The sequence below is a fragment of the Dipodomys spectabilis genome, unplaced genomic scaffold (assembly GCF_019054845.1).
Source record: "Dipodomys spectabilis isolate Male_0828 unplaced genomic scaffold, ASM1905484v1 ptg000411l, whole genome shotgun sequence".
Classification (NCBI taxonomy): Eukaryota; Metazoa; Chordata; class Mammalia; order Rodentia; family Heteromyidae; genus Dipodomys; species Dipodomys spectabilis.
In genome coordinates this window covers 1546862-1563816 of record NW_024871088.1, presented here as the reverse complement: position 1 = coordinate 1563816, position 16955 = coordinate 1546862, and the positions used below count along the sequence as shown (strand labels likewise).

The 16955-nt window shown below is 38.8% G+C and overlaps 1 protein-coding gene across 3 annotated transcripts in view; it reads right to left on the bottom strand.

Moving 5' to 3' along the window:
* The window catches only part of Brcc3 (BRCA1/BRCA2-containing complex subunit 3), a 44421-nt gene extending 27581 nt beyond the window's left edge, over positions 1 to 16840 (bottom strand). For 2 of the 3 annotated variants that reach the window (XM_042667535.1, XM_042667534.1), the window contains exons 1-4: positions 16634 to 16840; positions 16030 to 16046; positions 15175 to 15229; positions 9426 to 9545 (exon numbers count right to left, since the gene is read on the bottom strand). In XM_042667535.1, the coding sequence (XP_042523469.1) occupies positions 9426 to 9545; positions 15175 to 15229; positions 16030 to 16046; positions 16634 to 16756 (315 nt within the window). In that variant the 5' untranslated portion in view covers positions 16757 to 16840. The remainder of the gene's footprint in view (positions 1 to 9425; positions 9546 to 15174; positions 15230 to 16029; positions 16047 to 16633) is intronic. The other variant, XM_042667536.1, reaches the window with a different exon arrangement.
* Between the last annotated feature and the right edge of the window lie 115 nt (positions 16841 to 16955).

Genomic DNA, 16955 nt, shown 5'->3' with positions numbered 1-16955 from the left:
CTGAGCAAGCACAGGAGGAAAGGAAAGAAGAAAAACTGAGGAAAACAGGGAATGACAGGGACCACAATGCATCTCTCTATACTATCTCTTAATATTAACAGGCTTAATTTGCCAATCAAAAGAAAAAGAACTGCAGATTGGATCAGAAAACATGACCCATCCATCTGTTGCCTTCAGGAGACCCACTTCTCAGCCAAACATACAAACTCAGAGTGAAGGGTTGGAAAAGGATCTACCAATCAAATGCCTCCAATAAGAAAGCAGGTGTAGCCATCCTGATATCTGATAAAATAAACTTTTCATTAAAATCAATACAAAAAGACAAGGACGGACACTACATATTAATACAGGGAATAATCCAAGAGAAGGACATTACCCTCATCAACTTATATTACCCAAACATTGGTGCACCCAGATATGTTAAGCAAATACTCTCAAACTTACAGAATAAAATAGATCCCAATATGATAATACTAGGAGACTTTAACACCCCACTCTCACCAAAGGACAGGTCTACCAACCAGAGGATTGGCAAAGAAGCTACCGAATTAAGTGAGGCCATACTTTAAGTGGAATTAACTGACATCTACCGAGTATTTCACCCTAAAACAACACAGAACACATTCTTCTCAGCAGCTCATGGAACTTTCTCAAAAACAGACCATATCATAGTTCATGCCAAGACCTTAAGCAAAAACAAGGGGATCGACACAATCCCCCGTATCCTATCTGACCACAGTGGAATCAAGCTAGTTCTCAATAACAAAGCATACCGCAGAAATTACTCAAATACATGGAAATTGATCAGCACACTTCTAAACAATGCTTGGGTAACGGAAGAGATCAAAGAAGAAATTAAAAATTTCCTACAACTCAATGAAAATGAAAACACCTTGCAAAGAAACTTGTGGGACACAGCAAAAGCAGTCCTGAGGGGCAAATTTATTGCCCTGAATGCCCACATCAAGAAAATAGAAACAGACCAAGTAAATAATCTCATATTGCAATTAAAACAGCTAGAAAAACATGAAAAAATGGAACCTAAAGTTACTAGACGGAGCCAGATAACCAAACTAAGAGCAGAGATTAATGAATTAGAGAATCAGAGAATCATAGCCAGAATTAACCAAACAAAAAGCTGGTTCTTTGAAAAAATAAATAAAATTGATGGACCATTGGCAAGATTAATTAAAAAAAGAAGAGAGGAAACCCGTATCAACAGGATTAGGGATGCCATGGGAAAAATCACAACACGTAACCAAGATATCCAAACAATTTTAACGGACTATTTCAGAAGTTATACTCTCAAAAGAAAGAAAACCTGGCAGAAGTGGATGCATTTTTAGAGAAATTTAAGTTGCCCAAACGGAGCAAAGAAGAAGTAAATCAATTAAATGAGCCAATATCCTACAACGAGATACAGGAAGCAATCAGAAGTCTTCCAACAAAAAAAAGCCCAGGACCAGATGGATTCAGAGCAGAGTTCTATAAGACCTTTAAAGAAGAACTAATACCCATACTCCTCAAGCTCTTCAGACAACAGAGAAGGAGGGAGCTATCCCAAACTCATTCAACGATACCAATATCACACTCATCCCCAAACCAGGCAAAGACCCAACCAAAAAAGAGAATTGCAGGCCAAATTCCTTGATGAACACAGATGCAAAGATCCTTAACAAGATTCTAGCTAACAGAATCCAGAAACACATAAAAAAATCATACACTACAACCAGGTAGGCTTCATCCCAGAGATGCAAGGATGCTTTAACATACGTAAGTCAAATGTAATCCAACACATCAACAGAGCCAAGGTCAAGAATCACATGATTATCTCCACAGATGAAGAAAAGGCCTTTGATAATTCAACATTCATTAATGCTAAAAGCTCTGGAGAAAACAGGAATAGAAGGAACATTTCTTAAAACAATAAAAGCCATTTATGACTGACCAACAGCCAATATTATACTTAATGGGGACAAGCTACAACCAATTCTCCTAAAATCAGGAACAAGGCAAGGATGCCCACTGTCTCCACTCCTCTTCAATATAGTCCTAGAACCCTTAACCAGGGCAATAAGGCAAGAAAAAGACATTAAAGGGATCTGCATAGGGAAAGAAGAAGTTAAACTATCCCTTTTTGCAGATGACATGATACTATACCTTCACGATCCCAAAAACTCCATCCCCAAACTCTTAGAAATCATAAATCACTTCGGCAAAGTAGCAGGATACAAAATCAACCCACAAAAATCAGTTGCCTTCCTGGAACACTGACAATGTACAAGCAGAAAGGGAAATAAAGTAAGCAACCCCATTCACAATAACCTCCCAAAAAATAAAATATTTAGGAATTAACCTAACCAAAGATGTAAAAGAACTACTTAATGAAAACTATAAAAAGTTAAAGAAAGAAATTACAGAAGACACTAGGAAATGGAAAGACCTCCCATGCTCTTGGATAGGCAGACATTCTACAAATTCAATGCAATTCCTATTAAAATCCCAATGACGTACCTCTCTGAAATACAGAAAACAGTCCAAAAATTCATATGGAACAACAAAAGACCTAGAATAGCCAAAACAATTCTAGGGAATAAAGACAACATGGGAGGGATATCCATGCCGAACTTCAAACTCTACTATAGAGCTATAATAACAAAGATAGCATAATACTGGCACAAAAACAGACCCGAAGACCAATGGAATAGAAGATCCAGAAATAAATCCACATGCCTACGGTCATCTGATATTTGACAAAGGAGCCAAAGACATACAATGGAAGAAACACAGCCTCTTCAACCACTGGTGCTGGGAAAACTGGGCGGCCACATGCAGAAGACTAAAAGTGGACCCCAGCCTATCACCATGCACCAACATCAACTCAAAATGGATTAAAGACCTTAACATTAAACCTGAATCTCTGAAACTACTGCAGGACAGAGTAGGAAAGACACTTGAACTTATAGGCACAGGAAGGAACTTCCTGAACAGAGTCCCAGGGTCATAACAAATTGGAGAGAGACTCGACAAATGGGACTACTTTAAAATAAAAAGCTTCTGCATAGCTAAAGCTATCGCAACCAAGCTAGAAAGACAACCAACTAATTGGGAAAAAATATTTACCAGCAATATATCAGACAAGGGGTTAATATCCAGTATATACAGGGAACTCAAGAAACTAATCCCTCCCAAACCTAACAAACCAATTACTAAATGGGCAAGGGAACTAAAGAGAGACTTCTCAGAAGAGATAAAAATGGCAAAGAAACACATGAGGAAAAGTTCACCATCTCTGGCTGTGAAGGAAATGCAAATAAAGACAATCCTGAGATACCACCTTACCCCAGTCAGAATGGCCCACATCCTCAAGTCAGCCAATGACAAATGCTGGAGGGGATGCGGAGAAATGTACACTTATACAACCACTTAGGAAAGCAGTCTGGAGGGTCCTCAGAAAGCTAAATATTGACCTCCCTTATGACCCAGTGATACCACTTCTAGGCATCTATCCTGAACAACAGGAACCAGTATATAAGGACACATGCACCTCCATGTTTATTGAAGCACTGTTCACAATAGCTAGGATATGGAAACAACCCAGATCCCATCACAGATGAATGAATCCAAAAATTGTGGTATCTTTACACAATGGAATATTATGCAGTCATTAGAAAGGACAAAATAATGGCATTTGCAGGGAAATGGATGGAGCTAGAAGAAATCATGTTGAGCAAGGTAAGCCAAGAACAAAGAGACAAACGGTACATGGTCTCCCTGATAAGTGGATGTTAAATCCAAAATGTTAGGTGATACGACAAATTTAACAGGACTTAAGAAACAAAGAACTTCCATTCATCCGGTTGAACCACTTCTAAATAACCCCATGCTGCTGATCACATATATGGTATATATGTGTACACCAGAGGGGAACCAGGAAGACGACACAGAACTAGAGGGAATCAGGGAAAAACATACAACAGTGGGACCCATTAGCTGCACAGGACATTGACCAAAATGAACTAAGCAACGTAAAGGCAGTGATGGGAGGGAGGGAACAAATGGGAAAGAGGGAACAGCTGATGCTATGCAAAACAAAAGAAATGTACATACCACCCAATGTGGAAGAAATAACTGTATCGCAAAGCTCATAGAAATCATAAATGTTATAGACCGTGATAGACAATTTGCTCCAGGAAAGTTAGAATGTGTTTGTGACTTTAACTGAGCATCACGATCCCACAATACTGTGAAACTTGGGAAATTATGTAATCACTTAATCACAATAAAAAATTTAAAAAAGAAAAGAAAAAAAGAAAATAAATAAAAGCTCAGTGCAAGCTCTGTTCAGGGCTGCAGATCTTTGTAATTGGCCTTCTGCAGTCCGGTAACACTAAATAAAAACTCCAAAATTCCAAAAAAAAAAAAAAAAAAAGAAGGAAGGAAGGAAGGAAGGAAGGATAAAAGGAAGAAAGGAAGATAGGTAGGTAGGTCAGAAAAATAATCCTACTCATAAAAGACTGAAAAAAAATACCTCAAACGGCTAATAATGTTAGAGGAAGAAATTGAAAGAAGAAATTGAAGGACACAGTAGACAATGAAAAGTCTTCCCTTGTTCATCTATTAGCACAATTAAGATAAAAATTGCTATATTACTAACAAAATCAACAGATTCAATACAATTCCCATCAAATTCCCAATGTCATCCTTCATTTAAATAGTCAACTCACTGCTAAAATATATATGGAAACATAAAAGACTCTGAATACCAGAAGTAATACTGAGAAAAAAGAGCAAGGCTAGAAGTATAATAATATCAGAATTCAAACTGTGGTACAGAGCCACTGCAACAAAAAGAGCATGGCACTGACACAAAAGCATACAAGATCAACAGAACACCTGAAAATAAATCTGTAAAGCTACAGTCATCTTAGTTTTGACAAAGAAGTCAAAAACATACTGGAAACAAAGAGTGCTGGGAAAACTGGTTATCTGTAGTCAGAAGGCTGAAACTAAGCCCCTATTTCTCAAACTGTATAAAAGCCAGTTTAAAGTGGATCAAAGATCTCAATGTTAAGATCTGAAACTTTGACTGGGAGAGAGTGAGGGAAGGGAAGACACTGTAAAAAGGAAATGTACTTATTGCCTGACTCATGTAGCTATAATCTCTCTGTACATCATCTTTAAAATAACGATAAAGTAAATTTTTAAAAAAAGAAAAAAAATCTGAAACTTCTATAGGAAAATACTAGAAGATATAAATATAGATAATTAATTTCTGAAAGGATAGTAATTTCTCAGAAAATCAAATTAAAAATCTATACACTGGGTGTTATTGGCTCAAGCTTGTAATCCTAGCTACTCAGGAGGCTGAGATCTGAGAATTGTGGTTCAAAGCCTGTCTGGGCAGGTAAGTGTATGACACTTTTATCTCCAATTAACTACCAAAGAAAAGCCAGAAATGCAGGTGGGGCTCAAGAGGTAGAGCTCTAGTCTTGAGCAAAAATGGTTAAGCTCTAGGACCTGTGCACGCGTGTGCATGCACACACACACATACATACACACCCACACACACAACTTCTGTACACAATAGGAAACAATTACCAGAATTAAGAGACAACCCAAGAATGGGAGAAAACCTCTGCTAGCTATTTAAGGAGGAAGGGTAATTTCCAGAATATACAAAGTGCTCAAAAAAATTAATTAGAAATGTATAACTAATCCAACTAGTAAGTAGGAAAAGAATTATACAGACAAAAGGCAAATAAATACATGAAGAAATATTAACATCCTTACCCATAAAGGAAATGCAGACCAAAACAGTCTTTAGATTAAGATTCAATGTTACTCCCTACCCCTCAGTCAGAATGGCAATCATCAAGAAAACAACAATGCCTGTGAGATTGTAGGGGAAAGAAAATTAACTCCTGGTAGGAGTGCAAACTAGCGTAACCACTATGAAAGTCAGTGTGGAGAGTCATTTAGAAACTACGACCTCATGCTACACAACTGCTATACAACTACTGGGTATATATAGGAAGGAAAGCAAATTAACATATGAAATACAACTAGTATACATATATTTATCTTAACATTATTGGCAATAGCCTAGGTGGCCAACAGCTGATAAATGGATTAAAAAAATATCACTTGCAGGAGAGTGGATAGAACAGGGTATCATCATGTTGAACAAGATGACTCAAGCTCAAAAAAATCGACTAGCACATGTTTTTGCTCATATGTGGAATCTAGATCTAAATGACAGTGATGATGGGAATCAGCCAGAGGGAGGAGGAAGAGAAAGTACAGGGAAAACGAATGGGGTAACATTACATATGTGTGTGTGTATATATACAGGAAGGAATACAAAAGAGGGAGTGTACTTATTCAAAGTGCACTGTGTCGATGAAATTATCACAATGAAATACCAATGAATGGGCTTTCTGTTTCTGGTCAAGACTGAAAACAAAGAAACTGAACAATATATACCAAGCAACAATCTTCAAAACAATAGTCATCATTCAAAGAAAGCCAATAGGTGGGAAATAAATCTGGTGAGTCTTGGAGAGGACATCCAGCCCACACATGAGCAGGGAAGGGAAATAAATCTGGTGAGTCTTGGAGAGGACATCCAGCCCACACATGAGCAGGGAAGGGAAACTGAAACAGAGCCAGCCAGACCATCTCAACAGTTCAGAAAGGTTACTGAGTCCAGATTTGCTGGTTTTGAGGCCCAGGACCAGAGAGGACAGTTGCAAAGGTTGAGGCAAACCTTGGACATTCCCAATAGTTCCCACTGGAGACTACTCATCAGCAGACTACTGATGAGCGCAATCATGTGAGAGAACTACCTAAGGCCTGGGCTAGAGACTTCAAGAGGATGGTAGGTAACTGCAACAGTCTGCCAGCCAGGAAAGACAATCTCACGAAATGGGGAATTTTGCTACTGCTCAGAAGACTGTTGTCTTAGTAGTGTGAAAAATCTACATTACCAGCTGCTCTGGTCCATACTGCTTATCCTCAAAAGTCAAACTCAAAAGCATGGACCATGTTTCCAACTAACTCAACAGCTTCCCAGAACACAGCTCTTGGATCCAACTCAGGATACAGAAATACCTAGGGGCTAAAATTAAAAAAAAAAAAAAATCTGTCAGGGATACAATGCAGCAATGAAATCCAAACTTTTAAAGGAGATGAACAGATTAGTGGTTGGCAAGCGGTAAAGTGGTGGGGAAGAAGTAAATAATGACTAGGGAAAGGAAGTGGAAAGGTGAGTTTTCAGTAATGGAACAATCTTGTATCTTCAATGTGAGGGAAGTTCATGTATGTACACTTGACAAAATAGCACACAACTACATATACCCTATCTGTGTCAACTGCCTACTTTCCTAATTGTTACCATAATTATAAAACAGGCAAACTTCAGCCAAAACTGGGTTAAGGCCAGAGACTTTTCCGTTACAAATATCTCAAAGTAAAAATTTTTTTAAATAAAACAAGATACAAAATGTATACTTCATATATTATGGATATATAATCAATAAATTATATTTATAGTAACTATTAAAAAGAATGTATACATAAGCCAAAAGATTCCATCTTTCTTCATTTCAAAGGAAAGACTATAAAGTCCAAATTTTCTTAGAGAAAGTATTTAACAGATCTGAATGAGAAGAAATACTCTAAATGTGTATGAAGAATTCAGCTTATAAATTCTAAAATCATGTTCTGATGATGAAAAAAATAACAGATGTCATTATATAGTACATACGCTACTGCTTTCCACGCATGCATGTGTATGTGCTGGTCCTAGGGCTTGACCTCAGGGCCTGTGTGTGTGTGTGTGTGTGTGCATGTGTGTGCGTGTGTGTGCGTGTGTGTGCGTGTGTGTGTGTGTGTGTGTGTGTGTTGGTCCTAGGGCTTGACCTCAGGGCCTGTGTGTCTGTGTGTTGGTCCCAGGGCTTGAACTCAGGGCCTGAGCACTGTCCCTGAGCTTTTCTGCTAAATGCTACCACTCTACCACCTGAGCCACAGCTCCAGTTCCAGAATTTTTTTTTTTGTCAGTCATGGGAGCTGAACTCTGGGTCTGGGCACAGTCCGTCAGCTCTTCAGCTCAAGACTAGCGCTCTACCACTTGAGGCACAGCGCCACTTCCAGCTTTTTTTTCTGCTTATGTGGTGCTGAGGAATAAAACCCAGGGCCTCATGCATGCGAGGCAAGCAATCTACCACTGAGCCAACTTTCCAGCCCCCGGGATTTTTTTTTGGTGCTTGATTATAGAGATAAAATAGCCTCATGGGCCTTACTTCCCAGGCTGGCTTTGAACTGTGATCCTTAGATCCTGAGATCTCAGTATCCTGAGTAGCTGGGATTACAGATATAAGCCATTAGTATCTAGCTGTGTTATTGCTTTGTAACAATGAACTGTCAGCAACCAAATGTTAAATTCAATAGTGGGAATTTATGATCAAATGGACCTATAGATTCCTAAAAAGTAATTTTTAGAAATAGGCAGTAAATAAGAACAGTATAAACTTTAAAAAGTACAACAGATTAACTAAAAGCACTGGTGCAATTTAACTTGCATTGGATGAGGTATGAAGTTCTGATTAGTGGAAGCATGTCAACAATTCTTCAGTTATATTTACTACAGAATAGCGTATTCAGTTCTCACCAGTATAGTTTTGAGGGTAAGTCTCAAAACCCAATCCCTTCAAAAGACAGAGACCAAGATAGTAAATGGCCTAGAATTAGGAAAACTGGAAGAAGGAACAGAAAAGAATGGTGAGGGGAGGAACAAGGAATACAGAGTAAGGTTAATGGAACTCTTCACAGAGCTCATTTTCACAGTATTTAGCCCTGGAACTTTGATTGTGGAACTGTAGTGGGCTCTCAAGCAGGGCGACGTGAGGCCAGGCACTCTTACAGGAAGCAGTCTACTGAGGTAGCACAGACTCAGCAGACTCATGTTGACATCAAAGGGCTCTGTTTTTTATACCTCCTCTGCCTCCTTATTCAGTACATGTTTACACAGTATTTCATTTGCTAACTTTCAAGGATGCAAACTCTTCCCAGAAGTTGTCTACATGCTCTTTGCCTACAGGGCTCAGCCCTCCCCACAAACGTTCAGTCCAGATCTTCTTCATCCCCCACATGAGAACCTCTTAATGTTTAAGGGCACAAGTGTCAAAAGTTACTAATTTTCCTGAAAAATCCACTGGGAAAGAGGATGAGAAACTCTGATTAACCAAAGTACTGGATCTAAAGAGTAAATATGAAAATTAGGAAAGAAGCATCTGAAAGAAAATATGTGAAAGAGTGACTGTCAAGTCAGTGTAAAGAGAGTGGCCATGTAAAGCAGAGTGACTACAGTAATAAGATCAATTTAGCCCACAAGCCCCAGAGCACATGTTGATTGATAAGGATATCTCCGCCTCTGTTGAGGCTGCAGACAGCTGCTCTGGAGAAATTTCTACTCGATCCTTCCTCTTATCAGAACGTCGTAAGATGATGACAGAATGAATATGTACAATTCGGACGGTGTCAACCTAAAAGAAAATCCATAAAAATGGTTACTCCTGTTTCTAGCTAAAAATACTTGTCTCTCCAATTTCCTATTAATTATAAGATTGTATTTTATTACAGTATAAGGTTAAAGAACACATTTTAGAAAACTGATATTTTTGTCATGAATAACAAAGTATTTCAAATGAAAGCCACCCAACTTCTCTATACATACTATATTATATGTATATATTTCAAAAAATATATAAATGTTAATATTTAGTTCAAAGAAGTACTTTTTGAATGGCTAGGAAGAAATTATTTGATTAACTATGGGCAAAATACAAAAAGAAACATAAATAAGAGTGCTGACATGTTTAAAATGCTAATGACATGAGTAAGGGGCAAACATCATATATGAAGCTACACTAAAACACTGGTCTATTATTCAAGAGGCTGAGATCCAGAGGATCAAAGTTTGAGGCAACCCTGGGCAGAAAGTCTGGTAGACTTCATCTTTAAAATAACCAGCAAAGCCAAGCACTGGTGCTTCATGACTGTAAACCTAGCTACTCAAGAAGCTGAGATTTGAAGACTGCAATTCAAAGACAGCCCCAGCAGCAAAGTCTTTGAGACTCTTATCTCCAACTAACCACCAAAAATCCTGGAGTTGTGGCTCAAGCAGTAGAGCACCAGCCTAGAGCAAAATAGCTGAGCTCAAGTCCCAGGACTGTCACAGACACAGACACACAGACACACCAAAGCCAAAAATAAGAAGTATGTATTGTTCACATTTGTAGCTTACATTATATCACTAAAGAACTAAGATTTTGTTTTCCATATTCTCCTGGCAACTTTAACTTTTCAACAAAAATAAGAAAGTTGTCTAATTCAGCTTCTCAGTTTCTAATTTTGTATAGATATACAAATGTAATGACAGAACAGTTACTAAACTGAAAGACAGCTAACAGACTGGGAGAAGATCTTCACCAGCAATACACCAAAGGCCTAATATCCAATATACACAAGGAGTTGAAGAAACTAATCCCTCCTTAAGCTAATAAACCAGTCATTAAATGGGAAAAGAAGCTAAGGAGAGACTTCTCAGAAGATGAGGTAAGAATGGTGAAGAAACACATGAGGAAACACTCATCATTCCTGGCAGTAAAGGAAATGCAAATCAGAACTCTGAGATTCCATCTCATCCCAGTTAGATTGGCCCACATCAAGAATTCAAACAATTGTTGGCAGGGATGTGGGGGAAAAAGGAACCCTTCTGCACTATTGGTGGGAATGGAAACTAGTACAACCACTCTGGACAGCAATCTGCAGATTTCTCAAAAACCTAAACATCGACCTTCCTTACAACCCAGCCATACCACTCCTGGGCATCTACACAGAACACCATGAGCCAGGGTAGTATACACAAATGAACAGGATATGCACATCCATGTTCATTGCTGCACTATTCACAACAGACAAGGATATTTTTAGGAGAGGAACACAAAGGCACAATGCCTATGTGCTTCTGATCATATAAAATAATGTTTATGGAAATGATCTCCAGGAAATGGAAACAAGAGACTTTTTCTTTGTTGCTGTTTCGTTTTCTTTTTGTCTTGTTAGTTTATCTGTCTTTGGGAGGTAAGGGGGGGCACAGAAATGGAGGGACAAAGGGAGAACAAATGCAGTAGTGGTACTAACGAGACACTAAGTTGAAAACAAACTATACAACTTGTGGATGGGGACGGGAGGGAAAAACTGGGAGAGAAGGGGTGACATTGTTCAAAAAGAAAGTACTCTTTACCTGACTTATGTCACTGTAACCCCTCTGTACATCACCTTTAAAATAATCATTTTAAAAAAGGAAAAAAGGCCACCTTTGCACATCAAATGCTTAGTATTCTTTTAATTACAGCTGCTTCTTTTTCATAAGTAAGAAAGATATCTGGCCTAGAACCTACTGCAAGCAAATATGAATAGTTCTACTTATCAAATCAAAAGATGTTAAGCTCCTACATTATTTAGTTGCTTACAATTCCTAATACCATGTGGTCTATTTCATGGCATTTTTACACAGTCAGTTCTACTAACAGGTGCTTTCAGTATTTTTTTTTTCATCTGGTAGACTCATTAAATTTCCTGATCATCCTATAAAAATCTAATCATTTTCTCCCACAACTTCCTTTGTAATGTACACACATTTATTTCTGCCAGAAAATATACTGTGTGTTATGTATTGGCTCATAACCAACTTTCCACAAGATTGGAGGGTGTACATGAAAATAAAATGTTCTAAGGTTCTAAGTATAAATAGCCCCCAACCTACGATTGTAAAATTAAGTATTTTTTTTCAACTTTATCTTGGTGCACAATGCAATGTATGTTCAGTAGACACTGCACTTTGAGTTTTGGTCTTCCATAGGCTACGGCATATACTATGATGTTCTTTGGCAAAGCTGGACAGAAGCAGTGAGCTACAACTTTCTGTCAGTTAGGCAATCATGGCAGGAAAAAACTGATACTATAGTGTGTTGTTTTACTAAGCTAGGATATTTGATAGTTTAAATGCATTGGGCATATTTGGTCTACAATAGTTTCAATTTACAGAGTTTATTAGTATATAACCAAACTGTAGTCAAGGTATATCTGTATTATTGGGGAAATGATAAAAATAGATGTATTAGAGTGTCACAAATCAAGAATGCATATCATAACATGCCAAATAACCTCTACAAGGAGAGTAAAAGAATACTATAATAAATGCAGTATCAAAGTACAATAAATTATTTAATTAATCTAAAAGAAGGCAAGAAAAAATATAAAACAAAATTAAGCTGGGTGCCAGTGGCTCACACCTGTAATCCTAGTTACTTAAGGAGGTTAAGATATGACAATCGAGATTCAAAGCCAGCCCAGGCAGGAAAGTCTGTGAGACTCTTATCTCCAATAAACTACTCAGAAAATGCCAAAAGTAGCAGAGTGCTAGCCTTGAGCACAAAAGAGGCTCAGGGGATAGAACTCAGGCCCTAAGTTTAAGCCCCAGGACTGGCAAAAAAAAAGTCAAATAAAAAGTAAAATGATGACACTTATAATGCATATATATTAATTATTAAATATATTAAATATAAGTTGAAGATCTAACTAAGGAGATTATCCATGGCTAGATGGGTGGCACATGCCCATAATCCCAGCTATTCAGGAGGCAGAGGGAAAGGAATCATATCAGTCTGGGCTAAGATAGCCTTAGGCCCTGTTTCAAAAATAAAAACACAAAAGGCGGCAGGCATAGTTGTGGTGAAGTACTTGCCTAGCATGTGTGAGGCTATGGATCCAATCCCCAGTATTTAAAAAAATTAGACTGGTACTTGCCCATGTAATTGTCACTCCTCTGTACGGTATTCTCACAATAAAAAAAATAGACTGGATTTTTTAAAACTGTTAATAAGAGACATGTTTAAAATATAGAATATGAACAAAATGATCACACACACACACTCACACACACACACACACACACCATGGCAAAACAACCTACAAAGGTAAGTTTGCTAAACTCAAGAGTTTCTTTTCTTTTTTTTTTGGTCGGTTGTGGGGCTTGAACTCTGGGCTTAGGTGCTATCCCTCAGCCCTTCAGCTCAAGGCAAGCGCTCTACCGCTTGAGCCACAGTGCCACTTCCAGTTTTCTAGTGGTTTATTGGAGATAAGAGTCTCACGGACTTTCCTTGTCCAGGCTGGCTTTGAACCGTGATCCTCAGATCTCAGACTCCTGAGTAGCCAGGATTACAGGCGTGAGCCACCGGCACCCAGCTCAAGAGTTTTAACATCTAATTTAGGCAGTATGAATTTATATAAAATTCAAGATAAGAAAATTGTTAAAAAAAATCCTCATACATTAAGACCTCAGTGGATTTGACTGAGAAAGGTAAAGTAAGTATTATAGACTATTGCTTTGAGTTTAACTATGAAAGAAAGTAGAAGTAGTGATTAGAGGAAAATACAGGGTTGAGTAGTCTTTCTTTCTGTCAAAATGAGACTAGTTTAAACACAGGTGATAGAAAAAGTTACATGGTCCAAGAATCCACAAGATCTGTAAGTAAGCTACATCTCTAGATAGGAAGATATCTTTTTTCATAAAGGAAATATGGTTATTTTTGTCAACTAGATTTCGAGACACCTACGTTTCAAGAGCATGTCAGGGTTTATATAGGCATGTCCAAAGACAGTTCGCATGTGCAGCAGAGGCTGAGAGGAAAAGGCCCAACCTGTGGACGTCACCTATTTAAGAAATAGGTTGGGTACCTGGATGAAATAAAGGAGTAAGGAGGAGGAAGCCAGCCAGTGCATGGAAGTTCCATTCTTCCTGAACAGATGTGTTGATTGTTTCTGCCATCACCAATGGATACGTAAGATTCCAGCTTTCTGCATGGGCTTACTAGCAACTTTCCAAGATGCTTCCAGGCCTTTAAGCCTTTGGATTAGGGCTGTATCATTATTTCCCTTTGTGCTGAAGCTTTTATGCCTTTAAACTGAGCAGCTACCAGGTTCTCTGGTCACCGTTGAACTATACAGTCTCTAATGTTTAAGTCAATTTAATAAATCCCCTTGTATAATTGTGTATGTGTATGTTTGTGTCTGTGTTTGTATGTATGGGCGCATATACATGTATATTCTTTTGGTTCTATTCCTGTAGAGAACACTAATACAAAGGGAAAAAAAGCTATGCGCAGTGAAGAAATTTTTGTAAAGTGGAGTTCTGCCTAGTTGCTTTGGGAAAAGGAAGTAAGGTGTTTTTATTCTACTTTACAAAAGCACTGGTCTGAGCCAGGCACCAGTAGCTGACACCTACATAACCTAGGCTACTTAGGAGGCTGAGATCTGAGAACTATGGTTTGGAGCCAGCCTAGGCAGATAAATCTGAGAGACTTATCTACAATTAACCAGCAAAAAGCCAAAAGTGGAGGTAAAGCATTAGCCACAAATGGCTAATGGCTTTGCACTGAGAGTGCAAAGCCCTGAGTTCAAGCCACAGTACTGGAACAAAACAAAAAAGCATAGATATGTGATATATTGGAGGAAAAATTAACTGGTTTTATATACAACTACTGGAACATGCCAGAAAAGGTGGAGTGTGGCTGTAGACAGAAGAAAAAAACCCAAAGTAGAGTAACAACTAGGATAATATGAATAGTTTGATTGTATAAAGAAATGGGGTTACTGAGATTATCTTGGGATTTGGAATTAGGGGGTTACACTGATGAGAAACACATGCTAACAGGCAGTGACAGGAGGAGGATGAGGACAAGGACAAGGAGGAAGAAGAAGAGGAGGAGGTGGAGGAGGAAATGCAGTTTGTCCATTTATAGTCAGAAATAATTGTTATGGAAGTGTATAGGAGCACATGACCTAATTTTCATGTAATCAGCATCCCAGTAATGAAATAAGCATAAGTGTTCTGATGTGTTTATCCATTTTGATGAAATATTATAAACTACTACAAGGAATAGAGAATTAGTTCACATTTCTAATGAGTAGATTTTTTTCATCAGATTTTTACTAGAAATAACAGTGTACTCATTCAAAAACTGAATTAATACTCTGGCTGAGGTCATCAAAATACAGAAATCTCTCCGCAGTGTTAATTTCTGTCATGCAGAATTCAAACACACATACCTTTTCAGCAACTGTGCGTGTTTCAGTTCCAGTACATAGAAATTTGTAGTCACTCCTATTGGGGAGAGAGTAGGGGAAATAAAGGGAGGGGGTAACTGGAGTTTGGAATAGAAAAAGGAGCTCAAGCTAATTAACAGGATTAACAAATTTTACAATGGCAACCTTACTAGGAATGTATTAATGGTAATGTAAGGTACAACTGGACCTGTGGGTATAAACGAGGCGTGCTTGAGAAGTACAGTAAGGTATGCTTTGAAAAAGTTTAAAGGAAGTTACCCAAAAAGTTTTACATCTCAAGCGCTGAAGCTACTGGAGATCTCTGGAGTTGCTGTAGAGTCCTCCAAGATGGGAGGGAGAAAGCCATTGTCAATTTAGACGGAGGAATAGATCAACAGGGAGAAAGCATGTGAATGTGTATATTGTTTGCCACAAAAAAGTTACTGGTATCTCACTGACATTTCAAGGGAGAACTAATATGAAATACATAAAGCAAGAAAATGCAATATCATTAAGTGTAAACATAATATATGACACCTTTGTTTCAACCAACAAAACTGTATTTATAAGAGCTTTTACAGATTCACCTATGATCTTAGTTCCTTTTAAAAATGTTTGTATATAGAAGCATATATATGAATGCATACATATATATTTATCTATATATTTTTTCCCAGTTTCATGTATGAAAATCCTGTTAACAAGCCAGGAAAGGATCTTTGAAACTCAGGTAATTATATGCATCTGGTTTGACTCTTAATGGTAATATAAGATACAAGAGGTAATATGTTACCAAAGTTTTAATAATTTTTCTGTCAACGATGAGTTAGAGATCATAAGACGAGTAAATAATCTTACCTTGTGTCATCATTCAACTAGAGTGGGAAAAAGCAGAAAACATTATTTAACACATTGTGCTTATTTGATTACCGGGATGCAGATTACAAGAAAATTCGGTGATGTGTTCCTATATGCTGGCGTGAAAGAAAATGACTTCTGACTGAAAACCGCCAAACTTCATTTCCTCATCCTCTTTGGCCCCTTTTCAACATCAATACAACGAAAACTTTGGAGTCCATTAAGAAACCCTTCTCTCTTCTTTCTTTGCTACGCTTTAAAAAGCTTTATCAATACTTGCGCTTCCCCAAAGGGAGGCCTGGTTTGGCGACAAGAGGCTCTAACCATGGTCTGCGGCTTCGGAATGCCTAGATGTCTTCAACACGTCTGCTTTCGGGCCGGATTTGCACTTCGGGTCAATGGGGTGATAACCTCAGAAGCATCTCTTCCGCCGTGGTGCTTACGTAGACCGCTACGGCTCGGTCGGAAGGAAAGATGCCCAGCTACAGACCCAAGTACAGATCTTCCAAGGATCTTAATCCTGGGCTCCCTGTGGCCTCCCCGCCGTCCCTGGGACCCCGAGACTGCTCAGCAGGTTTCCAATCAGGCCTACTGACCTACTCACCTCCCCTATACATAGACCCATCACCTCCTCCTTTTCTGTGCTCAGAGCGTGGTTGAGACACACTAGAAAAGCATCAGACTCGAGATGAACTGCCTGTACCGCCTGCACCACCTGTACCGCCATCTTGGTCCGCTCAGTTCACATCCGCCTAGGGCCCACTCCAGCCAGGGCTCCCGCGCAGCCTCCCCCGCACTCTGCGCTCGGCGCTCCGCCCCGGCCAGGCTTCCGCGAGCCCGCGGGGGCGGAGCTTGGGCAAGCGCGGGGGCGGGGCCCGCCCGGCAGCACCTGAGAAACGCCCGCGCCATTTGGGGCGGGCGTGGCC